The sequence below is a fragment of the Mastigoproctus giganteus genome, chromosome 1 (genome assembly GCF_048544385.1).
Source record: "Mastigoproctus giganteus isolate SK-2022 chromosome 1, ASM4854438v1, whole genome shotgun sequence".
Classification (NCBI taxonomy): Eukaryota; Metazoa; Arthropoda; class Arachnida; order Uropygi; family Thelyphonidae; genus Mastigoproctus; species Mastigoproctus giganteus.
The window spans coordinates 248822979-248850272 of NC_143575.1; the positions used below are offsets into that span (position 1 = coordinate 248822979).

The following is a 27294-nucleotide window of genomic DNA, read 5'->3' on the forward strand; positions in this document are numbered from 1 at the left end:
TTTTGAATTCTACTCAGAATTCAAAATTAGATATTAAAAAATTAAATATATAAAAAAATGTTTTTTTTAACTCATTTTCAAAAAAAAAAAATGCAATTCTTCTAATATAAAAAAAATCATTAGAAAAAAATACAGATATGAATCTATTAAAGTGATCCATTTTTCAGTTGAAGAGGCAGTTAAATGTGAAAATTTAAATGAATGCATGTGCATATATTTCTGTTTAATGTGTACAAATATGAATATGCCAAATACTATTCTTCACATCCATTTTCAATTTTCAAAATTTATTTAAAATTGGCTCACTTTATAGCTCATAAAATTTTATACCTATATATCTTGCATCCTGCAGGGGAACATCCATCTTAAGGGAATAGGGTTTCATTGCCACCTCTATTTATGAGAAAACAATAAATCTTTCAAAAACAGTTTGTGTGAGACTACAGATGTTTACTTCTTTGGCAAAGGATGCTAATAAAAACATCAAGGACTTCTTTACTTATGTAAAGTCTAGAAGGAAGATAGTGAATCATATTGGTCTACTTGATATCGATGGTTCGACTGTTGATGATCCCTGCTCAGATAGCTGATAATCTGAATGAGTATTTTGCATCTACATTCACACATGAGTTAAGGGAGGAAAATGCCAGAAGTTTATCAAACTTTAACAGGTTGCTTAATGATTCTGTAATAACTGAGAGCAAAGTGGAGGAGAAATTGTTGAAGTTAAACATAAATGCACCTGGAGTAAATGGATCTATCCAGTTATATTAAAGGAGGCAGCAAAGGAAGTAACCAAACACTTAGCCATAATTATGAGAGCATCCTTGGACTCAGAGGAAGTCCCCATGAAACAGAAATATGCAAACGTATCACCAATTCACAAAGGGGGATCGAAGGATGACACGAGTAATTACAGATCAGTTAGTTTAACTTCTGTTCTTGGTAAAATAATGGAGTCACTGGTTAAAGATGCATTGCAGGATCATCTAGACAAGACTGCAGCAATAATTCAGACCCAGCATAGGTTAAAGGAAAAGTCTTATCTGACAAATTTGATTGGATACTATGATGTGGTTCCAAAGGAACTGGATGCAAAAAATAATTTTGATATCATATACCTGGATTTCAGGAAAGCTTTTTGACACTGTTGCGCATGGAAGATTACTGTACAAATTAGAGCAGTATGGTATTAAGGGTAAGTTGATATAATGGATAAAAGGGTCGTTCAGTGGGAGAAGACAGTGATAATTGCTGCTCTTCATGGACTAATGTTATTAGTGGAGTCCCACAGGAAACAGTGTTATGCCCACTATTGTTCTGTATATTTATCAATGATATTGATGAAGGTATATCAGGCTTAATGTCAAAGTTTGCAGATGATACAAGGTTGGCAGGGTTGTTAATGACAGTAATGGCAATGTGCTACTGCAACAGGATCTATAAATTTGGGCAGATGGGCTGAGAAGTGGCAACGAAGTTTAACACTGACAAATGCAAAATACTAACATATGGGTAGACGTAACCCCAGTGTACCAACTGTATGGTACTACACTTAGGATGGTAGAAAATAAAAAGGACCTGGGAGTGATTGTGCAGTGAGATATAAAGTTTTCTGAGCAATGCAGACAGGCTGCCAAAGCAGGTCATGGGGTATTGTCAATGATATACACGAATTTTGCTAGCAGGGAAAAGGAAGTGATTATCCTTTTGTATAAGGAAAATGGTCAGGCCACGCCTTGAGTACTACGTACAGGTCTGAAGGCCTTATTTTAGGAAGGATGTAGAGTTGCTTAAGCAAGTACAGAGAAGGGCAACAAGATTGATGAGTTAAATAGAGGCAGTCCTCTTACCAAGAAAGAGCTTAAAATTGCAGCGGCTTGAGACTAGACACCTGCGAGGTGATCTGATTGAGGTGTATATGGCCTGAATTCTACAATGCTGAATTCTGATGGGATTCTTCAGCTTGCTCAGATTATGAACCTGGGTGGCCATAAATTCAAATCGAGGAAAGACAGTTGTCAAACTGAAGTGCAGAAATTTGCATTTAGCCAGCAGATGGTTAATTGCTGAAACAAACTTCCATCTGTCATTATGGAAGTTGATAGCTTAAATAAATTCAAGAAGGAACTGGACAAACTTTTGGAGGGAATGGATGTGTGAATTTTTTTTTGGTTGATGCTACATAAGCTCATACACTTGCTTTCTGTATCACATGCCTTTATTACTACCACTACTATTACTTAACCCATGGAAGTGGAAAAGACAAGTAAGCTTAAACTTCAAAACTTTGTAACAGTGTCAGCACTTAAGTCAGTTTCCACACTACTTTTCATGCAAATAAAAAAGAACTAAAAGAACAGTAGTAGCACCAGACAGCTGCTCGCATTTAATTACATCGCAAAACTCCAGAAAAAAATTCGTCAACTATTGCAATAAAAGATTTACTATATTAAGAAAGCTAGAAAATTTTTAGCCATTACTTTAAGGGTAATGTTGCAAGGTTATTTTTGAGAGCACCTGTCAGGTCCCAATATCACTATTGCTGGATTAAAAGCAGGAGATTTTACAATGAACACTTAAAGAATCTATGCTAAAGGGAGGGGGGGGAGAGCAACATCTCTATATCTAGAATATGCTTGAAGGATTTAAATTGCACTAATAATGCAATATTAATTTTCACAGCAGAAAAAAACTTGCCATTGCAACAAGTTACTGTGGTATTGCAGTATTTTCAAATAGGTGACCTCACCAAAAGGTCAATTAGCCATTTGTTTGAAGGATGAGACTGCTGGGGGGGATGGGTCCCTTATCAGATAACAGATCTCTAGTGACAACATACAGACAAGAGATATATATAAAAAAAAGTTGTTCAACATGAACTGCCATGCTGTAGATGAAATAAAATAAGAGTTTAAGTTGTAATGCAGCTAAAACAATGTTTTGTCTGAGTGTTGTCACTAGACACCACCTACTATCTGACAAGGAACCAATCAGTCCAGAAACAGGCCATCGTAGCTGTGTCTCAACCCTTAAACAAATGACTAACGTTTTGGTGAGGCCATCTGTTTGAAATTAGCACAATACCAGGGCAACTAAAGTTACTAACAAGTTTGTTCTGCTGTGAGAATTAAGACCACTGCACCACATTATCTTTGCATTTTAAACCTTGATGGCTGCAAAAATAGATGAAAGAACAGGACAGTTCTGCAAGCACCTTAATTTTTCAGAGGCCATATAGTCTCAGAGAAATTTAGTGCCATCTCTTATTTAGTAAACAAAACTCGCAAACTGCTCTTGCAAATCATATACATGGCTGGTACCTACTTAGGCTTTACTTTAGAACAGCTGAGTGAGTGCCCAAACTGGAAAAACATCTGCTTGATTAAATCTCTGTGCTTAATCTCTTTTATAAACAGTGGCTTACTCATATGCTCAAACAACTGCCTTTAATTCCACACGACCAAGGCTATTTCTGCCATTATAACTAGTCACAGATCTTGTCAGGTGTCAAGTAAGGAGAAAAACAATAGGAGGAGAAAAACAACTTACTTTCCATTCCACACCAATGCCTGGTGTGGAATGGGAAAGAACAAAAGCCTGGTGGGCGAGCTTGAGCCCACCTGCTGTTTCCCCCTCTCTGCTATAATTATAAGAGCAGTAAACACAAAACCTAGCAATCTTTATTATATGCAGTATTTTTTCAATAATATTCCATCTGATAATGTACTAGGCATGTGTTTAAGACTGAAATCATGACAACATTTGTTCACATTTAACAAACTGAACTAACTGTTATTTAGATTTTTAACCATTAGCACTACCTTTCAATCAGTATAAACATTTACAAGTGTAAACTAATTCAGTCAGTGCTTCTCAAACTGCTAAATCACTAGGTATAACTCTAAAATCCAGTGCCTCTTAATCCCTGAGGATAGTGGATTTTAAAGATCTTACTGTCTGTGCATGTGTGTGAGAGAGAAAGAACTAAAGTACAGCAGACTCTCGATTTACCAGGATCAGATTAACCAGGACACTTCAAGACTCCAAATTAAAAAATAAAATAAAAAAATCAACCAGAAATCATAAAATTAAGTAATAACTAGAATAGGTATAAACAGATATTTTGCAAGTCATAAATAAGCGACAAGAAGTGACATAAGTCATCATTGGGAGAATAATGTGCCTATTATCTTGCAACCCCCGCTGTCTTAACACTGCCGCTAAAAAAAAAAAAAAAAAAGACCAAATATTTAGCTTGTTTTAGTGCGTCGCGTCGATTGTTGTGTTCTGTCACACCGCAAAAAGACAAATTTTGGTTCGTTATTTATGTCAGGGATGTCAAAATTTTTATTTTGTTTAGAAATCAATAAAATGATGAGTAACCCAAAAGAGTTGCACTTTCAGTTAAACAAAGACTTGAAATTATTCAAAAGTTTGAAAACGTTAAATGGCTAATGAACCATTACAATGTTGTGCAACATTGTAAAAAATAAAGGGAAGCTATTCAATTTAAAATCGACATCACAAATAATAAAGGGAAGCATCGAATTGGACACACGAATAGTACGTGGTAAGTTATTTTATCTATTGCCATATTTTGTACATAGGTTGCTGAACATTTTTCGATACAGTAAGTCCCTGACTTATGCAACTACGGATTTACATAAATCTGTTTTAACCTCTTTTTTTTTTTTAGGATTATAAAATTTGAAATTAGCATTAGCATTAGTAGAGGCATTTGATGCAAGAAAGCAAGCTTATGCAGCATCAGCCAAAAAAAAAAAAAAAAAAAAAAAAAAAAGTAACATAAATAAATAAAAATAACCACTTCCACTTCACCCCTCTGTTCGTTCGAAATACCTGTCCAGCTGAGCCTTAAACTTATTTAGGCTATCAACTTCCACGACAAGGGATGGAAGTCTGTTCCACCCACCAACCACCCGCTGGCTAAAGGCAAATTTCCGCACATCTATCCTACATCTGTCTTTCCTCAATTTGAATTTATGCCCTCTCAGGTGATTTTTCTGAGCTAGAGGAAGAATCCCATCAGCATTGAGCATGCTCAAACCATTCAAGGCTTTGTACACCTCTATCAGATCACCCCGCTGGTGCCTAGTTTCCAGACACTGTAATTTACAAAACTTAAGCCTTTCTTCGTAAGAGAACCCCTTTGTCCCATTCACCAATCTAGTTGCCCTTCTCTGTACTCGTTCCAGCAGCTCTACATCCTTCCTGAAATGAGGCCTCCAGGCCTGTATACAGTACTCTAGGTGTGGCCTGACCATTGCCTTATACAAGGGAATAATCACCTCCTTATCCCTGCTAGAAAAATTCCTATATATCATTGACAATACACCATGAGCTACTCTTGCAGCTCGTCTGCATTGCTCAGAGAACTTCATATCTGCCTGCACCACCACCCCCAGGTCCCTTTCATTCTCTACCACTGTCAGTGTAGTACCACAGAGTTGATACGTTGCTCTGGGGTTGCTGTTTCCCATATGTAGTACTTTACATTTGTCAATGTTAAACTTCATTTGCCACCTCGAAGCCCATCTGCTCAACCTTTCCAAATCCTGTTGCAGCAGCATAGTGTCAGTAGTGTCCTTGACAACCCTGCCAACCTTCGTATCGTCTGCAAACTTGGACATTAAGCCTGATATACCATCATCAATATCATTTATATTGATATACAAATAACAACAAAAAAATAAAATAAAATAATAATAATAATAAATAACGACGATCACGGCACAAACTGCACAAATGAAATCGGAGTAACAAGCAAAAAAAGAGAAGATTCTTACAATTATTTATGGTTTTTTTTTTATTAGCATTAGCATTAGTAGAGGCATTTGATGCAAGAAAGCAAGCTTATGCAGCATCAGCCAAAAAAAAAAAAACCCACTTCCACTTCACCCCTCTGTTCGTTGAAAATACCTGTCCAGCTGAGCCTTAAACTTATTTAGGCTATCAACCTCCACCACAAGGGAAGTCTGTTCCACCAACCAACCACCCGCTGGCTAAAGGCAAATTTCCGCACATCTATCCTACATCTGTCTTCCTCAATTTGAATTTATGCCCTCTCAGGTGATTTTTCTGAGCTAGAGGATGAATCCCATCAGCATTGAGCATGCTTAAACCATTCAAGGCTTATACACCTCTATCAGATCACCTCGCTGGTGCCTAGTCTCCAGACACTGTAATTTGCAAAACTTAAGCCTTTCTTCGTAAGAGCACCCCTTTGTTCCATTCACTAATCTTCTTGCCCTTCTCTGTACTCGTTCCAGCAGCTCTACATCCTTCTTGAAATGAGGTCTCCAGACCTGTATACAGTACTCTAGGTGTGGCCTGACCATCGCCTTATACAATGGAATAATCACCTCCTTATCCCTGCTGGAAAAATTCCTGTATATCATTGACAATACTCCATGAGCTACTCTTGCAGCCCGTCTGCACTGCTCAGAGAACTTCATATCTGCCTGCACAACCACCCCCAAGTCCCTTTCATTCTCTACCACTGTCAGTGTAGTACCACATAGTTGATACGTTGCTCTGGGGTTGCTGTTTCCCATGTGTAGTACTTTACATTTATCAATGTTAAACTTCATTTGCCACCTCTCAGCCCATCTGCTCAACCTTTCCAGATCCTGTTGCAGCAGCATAGTGTCAGTAGTGTCCTTGACAACCCTGCCAACCTTTGTATCGTCTGCAAACTTGGAATTAAGCCCGATATGCCATCATCAATATCATTTATAAATACAGAAAACAATAATGGACCCAACACTGAGCCCTGAGGGACTCCACTAATAACATCAGTCCACGATGAGCAGTGTCCATTGATTACCACTCTCTGTCTTCTCCCCCTCAACCACCCCTTTATCCATAGCAGCAATTTGCCTCCAATGTCACACTGCTCCAATTTGTGTAGCAGTCTTCCTTGTGCAACAGTATCAAAAGTCTTTCTAAGATCAAAGTATATAATATCAAAGTTATTCCCTGCATCCAGTTCTTTTGTGACTGCATCATAGTATCCAATCAAGTTGGTCAGGCAAGACTTCCACTTAACAAAACCATGCTGTGTCTGAGCCATAACTGAAGTCTTGTCTAAATGATCCTGCAGTGCTTCTTTAACCAGTGCCTCCATTAATTTTCCTGGAACAGAAGTTAAGCTAACGGGTCTATAATTACTTGTGTCAGCCTTTGATCCTCCTTTGTGAATTGGGGTCACATTTGCACATTTCCAGTCTATGGGTACCTCCCCTGAGTCCAAGGAAGCTCTCATAATTATGGCTAAGGGTTTGCTTACTTCCTTTGCTGCCTCCTTTAATATAACTGGATAGATCCCATCCACCCCGGGTGCCTTTCTTGTGTTTATCTTCAACAGTTATGACTGGAGATTTCAGTGAAGGGGACACACACTTCACCATAACATAAAAACCCACAGAATTCCAGCCATTGTTATTATCACAAATGCAATAAGATCAAGTTTACTACCCGTTTATTTTGCGCTAACAGAGACGCCCAATAAAACAGAAATGCAAATTGTTTTGTTTTTTTTTGTTGACCTCCAGAAATGTGCTTTAGTAAAATGTGAGCTCGCGAGGGATGATAATAGTGAGTTAGCCTTAATCCTGTGAATTTCTTTAAAGAAAATTTCATTTTGACCATTATCATGGTGCCGACTAAGAGAATAAGTGACGGCACTACTAGTACATCTACCAACAAAAGGAAAGCGATCGATTTGGTTCAGAAAATTAAACTAATAATGTATGAAAACAGTCAAACATTAACAAGTATCGCACTGAATTCAGATTTGTCAATAATAATATAGTAGCAATATGTTACTAGTCATTCCCGAGTTACGTAAAACTCGATGAAGTAAGAAGTCCTGGAACATATCTCTTACTTTTGTCGGGGACTTCTGTATTTTTGGATTAACCAGGAAATCGATTATCCGGGGTTTGTTTTTTACCATCTATCCTGGAAAAGAGAGTCTACTGTATATTATACATTTTCATATTTTCTGGTGTTAGAGTACACTCAATTATAGAGTAAGTCTACAATACATTACCACACACACACACACACCAAAAAGTTTCTACCCTGACCTAGATAAAACATCAAGAGGACGATGCCGTTTGTAATATAAGTTGTCTACACATTCAATAACTAACACGTGAAATTTCATTCCCGTAGGTGATCGTACACCAGAGGTGGAGCCCGGAATCTCAGGAAGAGCACTACGGTTAACAAAGTGGCATATCAAGCAGTGATCAAGTTCAGAAAGCTCAGGAAATTGACAAAGAAATGAAAGTTGTGTATGGGCAGAATTGTCCATCCTGTGACACTGTAAAAAAGTGTAAATGGGAGTTCCAGTGCAGTTGTACATTGTCTTTGATGAGCCAAGAGAAGGAATGCTGTCAATATCCACAGACAGTGAGACGGTTGCAAAGGTTGAGCAGCTGGTGCTGAGTGACAGACATGTGACAATTCGTTTTACATGACCATCTGCGCATGTATAAGGTCTCCGCACGATGGGTTCCAAGATTGCTGACACCTTTGCAAAAGTAATGTCAAATTTAGTATTAGTAATTGTGACATGGTGCAAGGAAGCCCCATGGCTTATGCTGCACCAGCCAAAAAAATAAATAAATAAAAAAATAAAATATATAAAATAAAATAATAAGAATAAAAACAAATTAAAAATAATAAGAAAATAAAAAAATAAAATAAATAATAATAATTAATAAGAGAAAAGGAAATGTATAACCTATGCATTTCCCTCCTGCCTTAGGTGACCTTTCTAGCTGACCTTTGAATTTCCCCAGACTGTGAGCCTCTAACACCCTCTAACACTCTAAAATAAAACTTCCTGCAATCCAGTCTAAACAACTCCTCCCGCAACTTGAAATTATGGCCCCTAGTTCTAGAATCATTTATAACCATAAAAATTTCGTCCTTATTCATTTTGCTTATGCCTCTCAGAGCCTTAAACAACACCTCAATCAAGTTTCCTCTAAGGTGCCTAAGTCTCCAAGCTTTGTAACCCACATATTCAAAGTCTTTCCTCATATGGATGCCCTTTTGCCAATCTCACAAGGCGAGTTACCAGTCTTTGGACCCTTTCAAGAAGAACTGTCTTTCTTTCGGTACGGTCTCCATACTTGAACATAGTATTCCAAGTGTGGTCTAACAATAGCAGCCTTATATAATGGGATTATGACTCTACTAGCAATTGTTTGATAAATCATCGATAGGACACCATGGGCCCTCCTTGCAACCAGTCTACAATACTCTGAGACCTTCATATCTAACCGTATCATAATACTCAAGTCCCTTTCCTCCACTACCAGCTTTAGTTCAACTCCACCTAAGTGTATAAGTTATTTTGGGGTTACTGTTCTCCAGGTGAAATACCTTACACTTTGCTGGATTAAAGCATATCTGCCATTTTTCTGACCATCTCTGAAGTCTATCTAGGACATTCTGAAGAAGGTCATGCTTGCCAGTGATCCTTAACTACTCTACCAATCTTTACATCATCTGCAAATTTAGACATCACGCCTTCTATCCCTTATCGATGTCATTTATGAAAATCAAAAACAACAATGGTCCTAATATACTGATCCTTGGGGAACCCAACTTCTTACATTAACCCAATCTGAGGAATAACCATTTATCACAACCCTCTGCCTGCCTTCTGCCCTGAAGCCATCTAAGGATTTTTGCTGTGATTCCAACCTGTTCCAGCTTATAAAGTAACCGCTCATGTGGGACTGGGTCAAATGTTTTGCTGAAATCCAAATAAACAACATTGAAATTATTCCCTAAGTCCAGCTCTTGAGTGACCTTGTCAAAATAGCTAACCAGATTAGTTAAACATGATTTTCTCTTTGTCCCTTGATCGTAGTCTCCATGATTTTCCCTACTACCAAAGTTAGGATAACCGGCCGGTAATTTCCTACTTCACTCTTAGAACCGCCCTTATGTATTGGAGATACATTTGCATTTTTCCAATCCAACGGAATCACCCCCAAGTCCAGTGTTGCTGTCATAATTAGACCCAATGGTTCAATGCACTCACTTGCCCCAAGAGCCTTACTGGCATAGGCTTGAAAGTTTTTCATTAGGGTTACCATCTTCTGCACTCATAAAAAGAGAACATTTACATGTTTTGGGGCAAATAAAAGAGGACAAAAAGAGGATAAAAAAGAGGACAGAAAAGAGGACAAATATATTATGCAAATAATAAAATAAAGACAATGTAAACCACATTTACTGATGTTTAGGATTAGTACATTCATATCTGTCTTGAGAAATTATTTCTTTCAATATCTCTGGATTGCCTCTCAAATATGTGTAAAAATCAACGCATGACTATGTTTGAAATTGTACTGCAAAAACAAAATACCTTTTACAGAATTGACATTTAACCTATTCCTTTCTTTCGTATTCTCTCTAATGACTTTGCATTAGAGAGAATACTCTCTCTCTCTCTACATTTGCATTGTGAGGAGGAATTGCAAAGAAAAACTGGGCAATTTTCAACAATTCTGAATGGAATTCAATATTTTTTGAATTACTAAAATATTTGGCCCACTTTTCATGTATAAGCATGTTTTTAAAGTCTTTATTATTCATTTGACCCTCAAAACATTTCTTCAAATTGTTAAATTGGTCAAAACACTTAACATCATCAATTGTTACCCCTTTGTCAATCAAGTAGGAAATAGAACATTCTACATCGTTCCAGCTTGGTACTGCATCCATTTTCATCCACATAAAACAGGAAATGGATTCCATATGGTGAAGCCACTTATCTAAATATTCCATGCAATTCCTATACAGATTTTTTGTATCACTAGAAAATTTTTCACATTCAAGTACAAGTCCATCATGTTTTTTGTATAGCATTTCCATTACTCTTAATAGCATGAAGTTGTGATCCATCCATTGAGATAATTTTTTTTTCACTGAGACTAAGACATCTAGCACTTCTGGAGCTGAGTTACTTTCCCTTTCAATTCATTGTATGTGTGTATAGAATACACTCAAGTGATTGCATGAACCAAAGATGAATCTCACTAAATCCATTTTCAAAGAATCTTTTAATCACAATGGGAGGTTTTTCTTGGGACAGAAAATAAATCTGTAAAGCTGGAAACATATCTATGAGCCTTGTGATGCTTGGAAATAATGAAAGCCATCTCGTCTTGCTGTGAGAAAGGAGCTGTCTATATTCAATCTCAACAAACTCATAGTATTCCTTAAGCTCTTCAGTCCGGACTGTATAATTATGAAAATACTGGTAAATTTTAAAAACAATGTTCTCTACATCAACTTCCCAAAGTTCTGCGGCATTCTGAAGGCAATTGTTCAAAATATGTGCAGGGTAGCCCACTCCAATCAAAGTCTTGTTATGCAATAATTTCTTTAATTTTGCAAAGACATTATTCCCTTCTTCATTTCGACTCAGTCCTCCAAACATTGTATTGCAATTGTCCCCAGTGAATGCAATACATTTTTCACACAAACCATTTTTTTTTCAAGAGTTTCTTTAACATACGTAGAAATGGTATCTGCAGTCTCGTTAGGCATCTTCTGTAATTCAATTAATTTTGTTTGTAACGCTCCTTCATTTACATCAAAATACTGAATAATTAATGGGAAGATTTTTCAGAATCATGATTACTTCCATCAGTTGAGACCCCACAGAATGCAATTTTCTTTTCTTTTAAAGTTTTTACAGTAACATTAAGAGAATGATTTGCAAGTACAAAGTTTACAATGGCTTCTGTCTTGGTTCTAGCGCAGGAAAATCTTTTTGCTATCTCAGAATCAAAAAATACATTTTTTAACATGACAGTTGTGCAATCCATTGATTTGTAACTACTATGATGTTTAACAGTGTGAAAAGCAAAGGTACCCTCTGCAGCAGCCAGATCATATTCCATTTTACCGACAGCTTTGACAAAAAAAAAAAAAAAACTGTAATCTTTCCCGAAGAAGCCTCACCTTGAACTGCTTTCTTGTGCTTCTCAGTTTCAATGTGATGCTTCAAATCACCAACCCCTTTATTGGCAACTGAAACATATGTCGCCATTCTGCAAACTTTACATTCAGCTTCCCATTCCTCTCGGCCAGATAGAAAACATGGAAATTTGTTTTTCATCTCTTCTGTAAACATGCACTTCCTTTTAGGCATTTTAGGGGAAGTATAGTCTTTATAATATTAATTTTTATAATTGAAATAATAAATATTTTTTATTGTAAGTAGTGAAGCATAAATTTTATTAAGGTTAGGTTATGTTTTACATTCACAACTAAACTAACCTAATTGCAGAAAAGTACCTACAGGTATAAAGCTGGATAATAAATATTTTTGTAATTAAAGTGAAAAACAGTATTTTAAAAAAAGGTAAACTTTGGTATTAAATAAACTAGTGTCTGCCTCTTGATTGGATCATTGATAAGTACACCAAATTTAGTGGACAGTACGCAACTTTCGATTAATTTGGTGTGCACACAGCTCAAATCCACGTTTTCATATGCTGCAATCAATTTCTAGAGAAAACAGTCCCTCTAACTGTCAATATTTATTTGACATGCTGGAATTCCTGTAATTTATATATATCTTTTTCTAGCATGCCATCTGATCTTCACACATTATCTACTCTCTAAACCAAAATATTGTATTGCTAGACTATATAAAATTTATATGTGCGTAAATTCTGAAGCAGGCGTGGGTTGGTAACTATCTCAATGCACTAAACTGAGCATCGCTGGGGGTCTTCCGCCTAATTGTCAACACGGAAATTTGAATTGAAGAATCATCTCCCATTCCGAAAAAGATTCTGTATAACGTAACTCAGTAGCTTTTGTCGAGCTTGCATAAAAAAAAACTGTGCATAATATAAATATCCAGACATTTAGACAAATTTATAAAAATCCACCCAGACAAAAATTTTAAACAAAAAATCCGGACAAATCCAGTTAAGAGAGGACGGATGGTAACCCTATTTTTCATTAAATAAACGTGTGAAATTTCAACATTATTAATTACATTTTTTTCAACTTCACCCCCAGAATTTCTCATTGATGTCAAATGCAATGTTCTTGCCAACTGTTGGATTTGTGCTACTGCAGCACCCACCCTATTCTCCTGACCTAGCACCGTAAGACTTCTTGTTTCAAGAAATGAAGAAATCACTGCGAGAACACCGCTTTGATTCCTCTCAGGAAGTTATCAATGAAGTGGAATCGGGGTTTCAGGCAAAAAGTGCAGACTTCTATGATCAACGGCATTAAACAACTGATCCATAGATGGAAGAAATTGTTACTATACATGGAAAGTACACAGAAAAGGATTAAAGTTCCTGTGAAGTTACCTTTTTAGGAATATTTCTAGGTAAGGATAAGAACTCTTTGATGCCCCCTCGTATATATATATATATAAAATCAATATAAATAAGAAAGAAAAAAAAATTATTTTTTTTGTCTCTAATTTATATTGATTTTATAAGTTACACTGTGTATTGTTGGATTTTTCACTTCACGGTCATTTACATGCATGATATCTAAAAAAGTTTAGATTTCTATATTTTTTTCTAATTTATTATTATTATTTGCATTTTATATATATATTATTTTATATGTATATATCGTATTATTTTGTTAAATATATATATATTAGTTTATGGGAAAGATTATCATAAAAGACATACCTAGATAAATCTATGGAGAACACATAGGTGAAGTATATTACGTATACACAAAGGATAACATACAAAAAAAAAACTTATTGTATAATGCCTACAATCTGGGTGACTTCTTCAGCATTAGTAGATGCATATGATGCAAGAAACCAAGCTTATGCAGCATCAGATCCCTCCCCCCCAAAAAAAAACACCACTCCCATTTCACCCCTATGTTCATTCCAAATACCTGTCCAGCTCAGCTTTAAATTTATTTAGGCTATCAACTTCCACAACAAAGGAAGAAAGTCTGTTCCACCAACCAACCACCCACTGGCTAAAGGCAAATTTCCGCACGTCTATCCTACATCTGCCTTTCTCAATTTGAATCTATGCCCTCTCAGGTGATTATTGTGAGCAAGAGGAAGAATCCCATCAGCATTGAGCAGTCTCAAACCATTCAAAGCTTTATACACCTCAATCAGATCACCTCGCAGGTGCCTAGTCTCCAGACACTAATTTGAAAAACTTAAGCCTTTCTTCGTAAGAGCAACCCTTGGTTCCATTCACTAATCTTGTTGCCCTCCTCTGTACTCTTTCCAACAGCTCTACATCCTTCTTAAAATGAGGCTTCCAGACCTGTATACAGTACTCAAGGTGTGGCCTGACCATTGACTTATACAAGGGGATAATCACCTCCTTATCCCTACTAGAAAAATTCCTGTATATCATTGACAAGACACTATAAGCTACTCCTGTAGACTGTTTGCACTGCTCAGAAAACTTCATATCTGCCTGCACAATTACCCCCAGGTCCCTTTCGTTCTCTACCACTGTCAGTGTAGTAACACAGAGTTGATACGTCACTCTGGGGTTACTGCTTCCCATGTGTAGTATTTTACATTTGTCAATGTTAAACTTCATTTGCCACCTATCAGCCCATCTGCTCAACTTTTCTAGATCCTGTTGCAGCAGCGTACTGTCATTAGTGTACTTAATAACCCTGCCAGCCTTCGTACAGTCTGCAAACATGAAGTTTGATATACCATCATCAATATCATTTATAAATACAGAAAACAACAATGGACCCAATACTGAACCATGAGAAACTCCACTAATAATATTAGTCCACAATGAGCAGTGTCCATTGATTACCACTCTGTCTTCTCCCACTCAACCATCCCTTTATCCATAGAAGCAATTTGCCTCCAATGCCACACTGCTCCAATAACCAGTACCTCCCATTAATTTTCTGGAAAAGAAGTTAAACTAACAGGTCTATAATTACTTGTTTCACTCTTTGATCCTCCTTTGTGAATTGGTATCACACTTGCACATTTCCAGTCCATGGGTACCTCCCCTGAGTCCAAAGAAGCTCTCATAATTATGGCAAAGGGTTTGCTTACTTCCTTTGCTGCCTCCTTTAATATAACTGGATAGATCTCATCCACCCCGGGTGACTTTTTTATGTTTATCTTCAACAATTTCTCCTCCACTTTACTCTCAGTTATTACAAACTCTAGTTCACCGCCTGAGTTTAACTCACCTCTGGCATTCCCCTCCCTGAATAACTCCTCATGGGTGAATGTATGTGCAAAATACTCAATTAGTTTGTTAGCCACCTGAGCAGGATCATCAACAGTTGAACCATCAATATCCAGTGGACCAATCTGATTCATCCCTTTCCTTCAAGAGTTTACATAGGTAAAGAACTTTGTTGTTTTTCTTTGCATCCTTTGCCAAAGATTTCTCATAATCTGCCTTTGCCTGCCTAATCTCGTTTGTGACTTGGTTACAGACCAACTTTATCTCTCATAGGCTTCCATGTCACCCACTAATTTACATGTATCCCATGCATTTTTATTCTCTGCCATATGTCTCATTAGTTCACATCTGACATCCATTTAGGCCTAAACCTTGAACAATATTTCTTAGTTGGTATGTAAAGCCTAGTAGCTTCCAAGATTAATTCTTTGAATGCTTCCCATTTTGAATTTGCCGTTGGTAACATCATCAGTTGGTCGTACCGTATAGAATTTAAATACTGTCTCAGACCACCGTAATCACCTTTAAGAAAGCAAAAACCTTTCCTTTACCCCTGATGGTAGTTACCTCTGAGTAAATCCCACTTCAGCACACTGCGATCACTGCCACCTAGTGGTTCCTTTATCTGCAAATTCTTAATGCATGAAGAATCACTACTGATAATCAGATCAAGAGTATTACTCCCTCTAGTTGCTTCCCGAACATGCTGAGGTAGATAACAATCATCCAATAAATCCACAAAAGCCTTGCTAGCGTGTAAGTGACCAACCCACAAATTCCAGTCAATATCTGGGAAATTAAAATCCCCCATTATAAGACTCTCTGATTTACTGGCCCACTATTTCCCTGTACAGTTTCTTATTATACTCAGAGTTATTAGGCCTATAACACACTCCTACTCTCAATTTTGATCTCCCAATGCTTATGTCACACCAAACTGACTCAAAACTGCACTGTCCAGCAATGTGAACTGGCTTCACTTCCTTGGATTTTATGTATTTCTTAACTAATAGCATAACCCCCTCCTCCCTTCCTATCCTGTCTATCCTTCCTGTACACATTGTACTCCCCAAATTCCAGTTCTGCATTCCTTATATCTGTGTGATACCACATCTCTGATATCCCAACAATATCTGCCTTTGATGTTTTGAGCAATACCTCAAATTTATTTAGCAAACTCCTAGCTTGTTGTACATGCAAGTATACAGGCACCTGTTCCTATTCTTAGCTACCCTAACACAACCCATATGTTTACTTATACCACAATGACTCCACGCAGTCTCTGAAATACCGTGCATCTTGTTTACCAGGCTGCTGCTGCTTATTCCAATAGAAGCAGTGCAAGAATCACTTTCACCTCTGCCAGTGGCTACTGTTAATCTATTAGTCCTTGTATTCCCCAAGCTAGCAGTTTTCCGACCCACCTAACACTGCCTCAATAGCATCAGCAAATATTCTTGCAAGGGTCAACAAATATTCTTATTGGGTCAACCACCCAAATTGAAAGGAAAAACAACAATAAGTGGTTTTCTGTTCCTGTAATGATCAATATGCACTCTGGCAAAATCATTGAGGTTATATAGAGAGATTAGGATTATATAAAATAAAATAGAAATTAAGAATTTTGGAATTTATATAATGCATAGTACAAATTGATCATCATTAGTTGATTGTAGGATCAACAATAGGGTCAATGATCTTTGTTGACCATAGGATCAATGATCAACAAAATATAATAGAAATTAAGAAATTTTGAATTTAAGAACAATTTTTCCTAAAGACAAATTAATTTAATTTAAATTAAAAAATCAATTACTTAATTTAAAAAAAAATAAAGAAAAAATTGAAAATAAAAATTAATACCAAGGCAGTCCCCACAAGCACCAAACTTTAAAATTAAGGAATTTTGAATTTTATAGGGCAAATGATAACCAATGTGTAATAAAATAATAGAAATTAAGAAACTTCAGATTTATATAATGCATAGTACACACTGATCGTCATTAACCCTATGGACAATGATGACCAGTGTGTACTATGCATTACATGCAATTTGAAATTTCTATATTTTATATAATCCTCAAATTCTAATGTAACCTCAAAATTCATTTTTCGTAGCACATATTAATCCATACAGAAACAAATCAATTGTTTTGTCACTTTATCACTATTTTTTTTCTTTCAATTGGATGCTTACCCTGGAAGAAGTCATCCAAATTGTAGCAATTAGTTTTTGTATATTATCCTTCGTGTATAGGTAACATATCTTTGGTCCTTGAGGTTGTCACAGACATTCTCTCAGACATGCCAGACAAGCTGTTGCTACCTGGGAGTCTAAAACGCCGAGGGAACTGATATTTAGGTGACATTCAAGTCAAGTGGACCCAATTTCGGTGAAATTGGGACGGTCTGTGACTGCCAAATCCTCTGCTTGCACCTTCATGATGGTGGGACTGTTAGTAATCCTGGGTATAACCTCCGTGCACAAGCACTGTGGGTGAGCACCCAGGTGTGAACCAATGTAAGCAGGGGTCAAGGTGTGGCACCCACACCACATGGAGGAATACAGCCCCTCTGTGTTATTAGGCATACTAGGTGGTAGATGACTCTCATCAACCGGTACAATAGCACCACTTTGCTTATTAGAGGCTTGAAGTGGTGGAACCCATGTTTAGTCTCCAGAGCTAAGTTCTGGTTAACCCTTCCCTTCCACATCATGCAGTATGACTGATGACTGAGGTTATGATGAACATCATGGCAAGATCCAGTTTTCCTTATATTTCGAGGGTACAGCCCTAAAACGGTGTTCGCAGGCTGGCCATTAGTTAGTACACTGGACCGAAACTATTCGTAACTCTTTAGGAGGCTCCTGGATCAGCTAGTGTATAATCTTGCTACCTCTACTCTGCCCAATAGTGACTGGAAGGAGTCCGAGTAGTATGTATGCGGGGGGGGGGGGGGGGGGGGGGGGGGCACCGTCCCACATCTGGGACGGTGCCCCCAAAACCTCTCTCAGGCTTCTTGATTCCATTCAGAAGAGGGCAGTTAGGTTAATTAATGATTCATTTCTAACAGAGTCTCTCCACTCGATGTCTCATAGACGTACTGTTTCTGCTGCATGTCTTTCCTACAGATTCTTATATGGACACTGTTCTTCTGAATTGGCTTCTATTATTCCTGCTCTCACTTTCAAAACAATCCGAACATGTGCCGCCACCAGCCAACATCCATTTACTGTCCAACTTCAAACTCACAGAACCAACTTTTCATCTTCGTCATTTATTCATTCAACTGCTGTTTTCCTTAACAACCTTCCTTCGTATGTATTTCCTGAAAATTACAGTCTACAGAAGTTCAAGTCTAATGTCAACAAATATTTTCTTTCGTCTTCTCAACCTCGAACCGAAGCACAGTTCCAAGTACTATAGGTTCTAATACTGTCGTGTTTGGGGTTTTTATAATAATAAAAAAAAAAAAAAAAACTTCATCCAAGCATTCTCCATAGATTTTTCTAGGTACGTCTTTCACAACAATCTTTCCCATAAACTAATACATTTATTTAACAAAATAATATAATGTACATATTACATTATATACAGTAATCACCAAATGTTGTACTAACTGAATGACAGAAATTAATCTAAAGCTACCATCTGGTGGTTGGAGCAGTGAAAATAAGTAGAACTGTCTTTAATAAAAAAAAAAAATGATAATCACAAATAAGATTTAAACTGAAGAAATCCAACGACCAAGTGAAAGTCAATTCTTGATTCTGTAACTGTTATTCAATAAACATGTTTTGTAATATCATTAGTTTTAATTATTTTATTAATTTGTTTACACACCTTAATTGGGGTAGTTTCAGGAATTTCTCTTAAAATGAGAACACAAGATTTATAGTTTGGGCGTACTTTTTCTCCAGCTTCATCAACTTGAACAAATGGAGACTCTAAAAATATTAAAAAAATAATTCAGTGAATTTAAAAATGCTTAATTACAAATATATTTAAATTTCAGATAGTGTTAATGCTTAACTCTACAGCCTAACTAAAAAGGAATATCAATTACATTTTTCACTACCTGAGAAAGAAATTCTACATGCCTTTTAACACACTACTAGAAAAATGATGAAAGCAAGCAAGCTTATGTAGAATTAAAAAGAAAGGAAAAGTATCTTAAACTGATAGAAATTACCATAAAATCATTAATTAACACACAAAAAAGGCAACCCCCACACAAGTTTGGAGGGCTTAAGACAATTGATAGCAGACTGTCTATGCAATAAAGAGTTCACATGTTATATTCAATGGAGATGCACCAAGGGTAAAGTCCATACTGATTCACAATTTTTATAATCACATTTTATCACTTTCTAGTCTCTTAAAGGAAAAAAAAACCTCTGGACAAGACTATAATCCTCTGCTGGATTCTTCACTTAAGATCAAAAGATATCAAGCTATCCGTACAACCATAAAGAAGATCTGAGGGGGTCCAGATGCAAAACTTTCCAGGTCTATTTCTTTCATAAGAGGACTTGACAAATTTCGAATCTCAACTAGTGCTGGACTTGGAGAGTTTTGAATCTAAACTGAAATTTCAGATTAGATTCTATAACGAACTTGATGAATTTTACAGCTTTTTCAAGTAAAAATTTTAACCAAAGGTTCATATGGCACTCATAACCCAATTACAAAAGAAATGGACTTGCATATAGATCCCCTCATTTGTATTACAGTCAGTTCTGCTATTACGCATATTTTCGCAGGTTGAATTTGCTCCAATGCGATTGATATATTAGGGAACAATGCAATATAACGTGATTTTCGTGTGGGTTCATGCGCAATTTTGTCTGCGAGTAACACCAGGTGAACAAAAACTCGACACTAAGCTGAATAGCGACCTGCACAGCAACACATAAGTTTACGAAGCTTAAAAAATGTCAGATGCATGAGAGCTATACTTCCCATTTACTGCAGTTGTACTGGTCGGAGAAACACTTGTCATTTGCTGTATTCACAAGATAACACGTGATATTGTAGGCCAACTCATGTTTTCGGGAGCTAACATTTTGCTGTTCGAACAGAAATTTCAATGAGGCGGGATAGCGTGAGTGGAGGAGCACATTTCTGGAGGCCAATACCATAAAACAATTTGCCATTCCCAGTTTATTGAGCTTTTCTGTTAGTGCAATCAAATTATAAACAGGTAGTAAACTATCCTACTGCATTTGTGATAATACCGATAGCTGGAACTGTGTGAGTTTTTATTATGGTGGAATGTGTTTCCCCTTCCATAAAATCTTCAATCATAGAAAAAACAAGTAAATTTTCAGAATCTTCTCTTCATTCCTATTTTTTCAGCTTCGTAAACTTATCTCACTTCTAAAATCTAAAAAAAAAAAAGGTCAGTGAATAAATATCAATCAAGCAAAACATATCTTGTCAAGGTAAAGTGCTATACAGTTAGATTCTCGATTTTCTGGGATAGAGGGTAAAAAAAATTTCCCAGTTAATCCAAAAATACAGTAAGTCCCTAACATATGTAAGAAATACGTTCCAGGACTTCTTACGTAAGTCGAGTTTTATGCAACTTGGGAATGTCTAATCAAATATTGCTACTATATCCCTGATATGGCAAAATTACAAAAACAACAATATGCTCGGGATAATGAAGAAAAAGTTATATATTTTTAATTAGTTCAATTAAAAACTTTATCTGGGGATGGCGGTGAAGTAGCCAGAGTGGTACATAAGAAGGAAAACATAAATTGAAACAAAAAAAATGCATGTTATTGTACTGTAAAAAACTGATTTGTATTTTGTAGCCTTGGTTATTATAGTTGACTTCATTGGTGCCGACCGCTTCACCGCTTCTCGTATTCCGTCTTTCTCCTTTGTGTTCACTGCTGCCACTGACAAATCTGAATTCCACACAATACTTGTTGATGTTTGGCCATTTTCATACATTGTTATTATTTTAATTTTCTGATCCAACTCGATCGCTTTCCTTTTCTTGATAGATTAACTAGTACCGCTGTCACTTATTCTTAGTTAGCACCATGATAACAGTCAAAGTTAAATTTTCTGAAAAGAACTTCACAGGGTCAAGGCGAAAACTCACTATTATCACCCCGCGCAAGCTCACATTTTACTAAAGCACATTTCCAGAGGTCACTGCCGTAAAACAATAAAACAATTTGCATTTTTGTTTATTGGGCTTTTAGCATTAGCAGAGGCATTTGATTCAAGAAAGCAAGCTTATGCAGCATCAGCCAAAAAAAAAAAAACACTTCCACTTCACCCCTCTGTTCGTTCGAAATATCTGCCCCGCTGAGCCTTAAATTTATTTAGGCTATCAACTTCCACGACAAGGGATGGAAGTCTGTTCCAGCAACCAACTACCCGCTGGCTAAAGGCAAATTTCCGCACGTCTATCCTACATCTGCCTTTCCTCAATTTGAATCTATGACCTCTCAGGTGATTATTCTGAGCAAGAGGAAGAATCCCATCAACATTGAGCATGCACAATGAGGATTTATACACCTCTATCAGATCACCTCGCTGGTGCCTAGTCTCCAGACACTGTAATTTGCAAAACTTAAGCCTTTCTTCGTAAGAGCACCCCTCTGTTCCATTCACTAATCTTGTTGCCCTTCTCTGTACTCGTTCCAGCAGCTCTACATCCTTCTTGAAATGAGGCCTCCAGACCTGTATACAGTACTCTAGGTGTGGCCTGACCATTGCATTATACAAGTGAATAATCACCTCCTTATCCCTGCTAGAAAAATTCCTATATATCATTCACAATACACCATGAGCTACTCTTGCAGCCTGTCTGCACTACTCAGAGAACTTCATATCTGTCAGCACAATCACCTCCAGGTCTCTTTCATTCTCTACCACTGTCAGTGTAGTACCACAGAGTTGATACATTGCTCTAAGGTTGCTGTTTCCCATATGTAGTACTTTACATTTGTCAATGCTAAACTTCATTTGCCACCTCTCAGCCCATCTGCTCAACCTTTCCAGATCCTGTTGCAGCAGCATAGTGTCAGTAGTGTCTTTGACAACTCTGCCAACCTTTGTATCATCTGCAAACTTGGACATTAAGCTTGATATACCATCATCAATATCATTTATAAGTACAGAAAACAATAATGGACCCAACACTGAACAATGAGGGACTCCACTAATAACATTAGTCAACGATGAGCAGTGTCCATTTATTATCACACTGTCTTCTCCCCCTCAACCACCCCTTTATCCCTAGCAGCAATTTGCCTCAAATGCTGCACTGATCCAATTTGTGCAGCAGTCTTCCAGGTGCAACAGTATCAAAAGCCTTTCTAAGATCCAAGTATATAATATCAAAGTTATTCCCAGCATCCAGTTCTTTTGTGACTGCATCATAGTATCCAATCAAATTGGTCAGGCAAGACTTCCCCTTAAAAAAACCATGCTGTGTCCAAGCTATAACTGAAGTCTTGTATAGGTGATCCTGCAATGCTTCTTTAACCAGTGCCTCCATTAATTTTCCTGGAACAGAAGATAAACTCACAGGTCTATAATTACTTGTGTCAGCCTTTGACTTTCCTTTGTGAATCAGGATCACATTTGCATATCTCCAGTCTGTGGGTACCTCCCCTGAGTGCAAGGAAGCTCTCATAATTATGGCTAAGGGTTTGCTTACTTCCTTTGCTGCCTCCTTTAATTTAACTGGATAGATCCCATCCACCCCAGGTGCCTTTCTTGTGTTTATCTTCAACAATTTCTCCTCCACTTTACTCTCAGTTATTACAAGATTCTCTAGCTTACTGCCAGAGTTGAATACACCTCTGGCATTCCCCTCGCTGAATAACTCCTCATGTGTGAATGTCGATGCAAAATATTCATTTAGTTTGTTAGCTACCTGAGCAGTATCATCAACAGTTGACCCATCGATATCAAGTGGACCAATCTGATTCATCCCCTTCCTTCTAGAGTTTACATAAGTAAAGAACTCTTTGCTGTTTTTCTAGGCATCCCTTGCCAAGGATTTCTCGTAATCTGCCTTTGCCTGCCTAACCTCCTCTGTAACTTGGTTACAGATCAACTTGTATCTATCATAGGCTTCTGTGTCACATGTTAATTTGTATGTATCCCATGCATTTTTCTTCTCTGCCATATGCCTCATTAGTTCATCTGACATCCATTTAGGCCTAAACCTCGAACAATATTTCTTAGTTGGTATGTAAAGCCTAGTAGCTTCCAAGATAAGTTCTTTGAATGCTTCCCATTTTGAATTTGCTGTTGGTAACATCATCAGTTGATCCCACTGTATAGAATTTAAATACTGTCTCAGTCCATTGTAGTCGCCTTTACGAAAGCAATACCCCTTCCTTTTACCCCTAATGGTAGTTACCTCTTTGAGTAACTCCCACTTCAGAACACTGTGATCACTGCCACCTATGGTTCTTTTATCTGCAGATTCTTAATGCATGAAGAATCACTACTGATAATCAAATCAAGAGTATTACTCAGGCTAGTTGCCTCCCCAACATGCTGATGTTGAAAACAATCATCCAATAAATCCACAAAAGCCTTGCTAGTGTGTGAGTGACCAGCCCCCAAATTCCAGTTAATATCTGGGAAATTAAAATCCCCTCCTTTAAGACTGATTTACTGGCCCACTATTTCCCTGTACAGTTTCTTATTATACTCATCAGAGTCATTAGGCCTATAGCATACTCCTACTTTCAATTTTGATCTCCCAATGCTTATGTCACACCGAATTGACTCGACACTGCACTGTCTAGCGATGTCGACTGGCTTCACTTCCTTAGATTTTATGTGTTTCTTAACTAATAGCATAACCCCTCCTCCCTTCCTATCCTTTCTGTAGACATTGTACTCCCCAAATTCCAGTTCTGCATTCTTTATATCTGTGTGACACCACGTCTCTGAAATCCCAACGATATCTGCCTTTGATGTTTTGAGCAATACCTCAAATTTATTTACTGAACTCCTAGCATTGGTGTACACGCAAGTATACATGAACTTGTTTCTATTCTTAGCTACCCTAACACAACCCATGTGTTTACTTGTACCGCAATGACTCCCAGCAGTCTCTGAAATTTCCTGCATTTTGTTTTTCAGGCTTCTGCTCATTCCAATAGAAGGCAGTGTAAGAATCTCTTTCACCTCTACCAGTGGCTACTGTTAATCTATTAGTCTTTGTCTTTCCCCCAAGCTAGCAGTTTTCCGACCCACCTAACACTGCCTCGAATGCATCAGCATATATTCTTGCACCCTTTCTATTTAAGGGTGTCCCATTCCTGTAGAAGCAGTCTCTCCTGTTAAGAAGTACAGTCCAAGCTGAAAAAAAATTCTACTCCCTTGAGCCTTGCACAATCTTTCCAGGGCCGAACTGATTGACTGGGCTCTCATCATATACTCCCTCCTAATCATGTCTGGGCAGAATTGCAGACACTTTCAAATTCCACCCTAATTCACGGCTTTTTTTTTCAACAGTGACCTGTACTTGTTAAGTAATTCTACTGGTCTCCTACTCTTGATATCATTAGTGCCAACGTATACAACTATATATCACCTTTTGTGCCCTTAAAAGGCTATATCCACTCTACAACATCATCAACCTTTGGCCCCTGGCAGACATACCCTGGTCCTGTTCCACCTATCCTTTTTACAAAGCATGTTCCCCGTTTCAATGACAATAGAGTCACCAACAACTACTAGTTCCTGTGGGACCAGCGCATTCTGCCTTGGGGGTTGCTGCTGTGTTGCGTGATGACCAAGTGCAAGCTCTGGCGTTGATGTGGGCAGCTGAAACCTTGATGGGCCCCTCAATTTAGTTCCTTTTCTGTTAGTGCATCTAATTAAAAATGGGTAGTAAGCTTGATCTTACTGCATTTGCAATAAGACTGATAACTGGAATTCTGTAGGTTTTTACGTTATTATGGTGAAATGTGTTTCCTCCTTCACTGCAGTCTTCAGTCATAAAAAAAAATATATAAATCACGTAACGTAAGTCAGAAGCTGCATAAGTCAGAGACTTACTGTATCGAAAAATGTTCAGCAACCTATATAAAAAGTATGGTGATAGATAAAAAATGAAAAATCTTGCCATGCACTACTGCGTGTCAAATATACGAGTAGTGCATATTGGACATGCATTTATTTTTTACGATATCGGTTTTACATCTAATAGCTTCTCTTTATTTTTTAAAATGTTGCATATGATTTGGTCAAAAGCGTTATAATGGTTCTTTAGACATTTAATTAACCGATGCACCGTTTTAAAACTTTTGAATAATTAATTTGAAGTTTTTGTTTAATTGAAAGAAAGCACAACTCTTGTGTTTGCCCACTATTTTTTTTTTTTTTTTTTTTAGAAATTACAAAAAAAAAAAACATTTGTTTATACCTATTCTAGTTATTACTTGAATTTTATGATTTCTGGTTGATTTTTTATTTCTATTTTATTTGGAGTCTTGAAGTGTCCCGGTAAATCGAGAATCTGCTGTATTTACTGTAATATTTATTTATTAGAAATTTGAGATATTTAAACCTGTGTTAGCAATTTTACTGGGTTTCTAACTTTTTTTTAGTGTTTTACTTACCAGACTGAACTTTTTTTTTTTAGTGTTTTACTTACCAGACTGAACTTTTTTTTTTTGGAGCGCTCTACCCCTATCCCTATTTTTCCCATAAGCTCTGTTGTTTTTAATGTGCAAAATACCATAATGCGGAAATTTTTAGGAACATATACCACATTATAGCAGAACTGACTGTACTCTCGAACTTGACCTTTAACCATATAGTACAAATGTCCTGAAGAGTAAGATTTTGAAACAATTGTGTCCCTTGATATAACAAGAATGTAACTGCTCCAAAACTTAAATCTTTAAGAATTTGTGTTTAACTGTTTCAATACCAAAAATTCAGCTACAGTCACTTTCTCAGCAGACTTTGAAGAAAAGGCACATACTGTAGCAACGCATGTCCATAGATCTGATTTTAAAAAAATAAATAAATAAATAGATAAATATATATATAAATATATATATTATATATAATATTCTTGTCATGCACTTTAACCAAGTTAATTTTTAGGACTGAACTGTCTTAATGAATTTTCTTACTCTCACTGCACATTCCTTGAATGATAGCTTTAACAAGCTTTAGCAAACTGAAGGAATGAGGCAGAATTTCGACTTCAAGATTAGTTGGGTGTCTTCTTAACTGATATTGAAAAATGAAGGGAGATAAAAGTTGAATACAGTCCATAGTAAATGTGCATAACTGCTAGCATTTTTCTCTGATCAATTAAATTAAGATCACAAAACAGATCTGATAATACAAACTTGGGCTAGACCTAAAACGTAATGTGCCTCAATAGATAATTTTGATAAATTAAAAACATAGTTGTAATTGTAAGGGGGAAAAAAAAAAAAATTACTTTAATTTAACATTTTTCTACACAGGCCCCACCTAACTCGACACATTTTGTCCAATGCTTAAACTTTTGAATGCCATTCAAGCAAAATTATTTTGGCTGAGAGAACTGTTTATTCACAGCTTCTTTCTTGTAAGTAGTCGGGTGGAAGGGGAGGGTTAGACAAAAAAGGAATTCAGAGATGTCATGCTCTTCATGTACTTGGTTCACACAGGTAAAACTCTCAATACCTCTCAACAAAAATGTTTTGATTTGTCCACTGAAAATTCCACAAATCTGCCATGAAAAACTGCAAAAATGTTGGTTCAAGATGAAATGCTACCAAGCCCTTTTTTAAGTTTATTCCCTGTATAAAAAAGTGGGTGTTGCCATCTTAATTCCCATTTCAGAAAGAGGTGCCCCGTTTGCTGATTTGCTTAGCTAAGTCATCTGCTTCAGCAGAGTGATCAGTGAATCAAATTATTTGCATCTGTGATGCAAATGTATCTGAAATATGCTCATGGTCAGGATACAAACAAAACAAACAAGACATAGGGTATGTCTGCCAGGGGCAAAGGTTGATGACGTTGTAGAGCAAATATCATCTTTTAAGGGC

At 37.0% G+C, this 27294-nt stretch overlaps 1 protein-coding gene across 3 annotated transcripts in view; it reads right to left on the reverse strand.

The window, feature by feature from the left end:
* The window catches only part of LOC150091741 (uncharacterized), a 468496-nt gene that overhangs the window by 235455 nt on the left and 205747 nt on the right, over nucleotides 1-27294 (reverse strand). For all 3 annotated transcript variants that reach the window (XM_090376795.1, XM_090376796.1, XM_090376797.1), the window contains one exon: nucleotides 19091-19194. In XM_090376795.1, the coding sequence (XP_090232921.1) occupies nucleotides 19091-19194 (104 nt within the window). The remainder of the gene's footprint in view (nucleotides 1-19090; nucleotides 19195-27294) is intronic.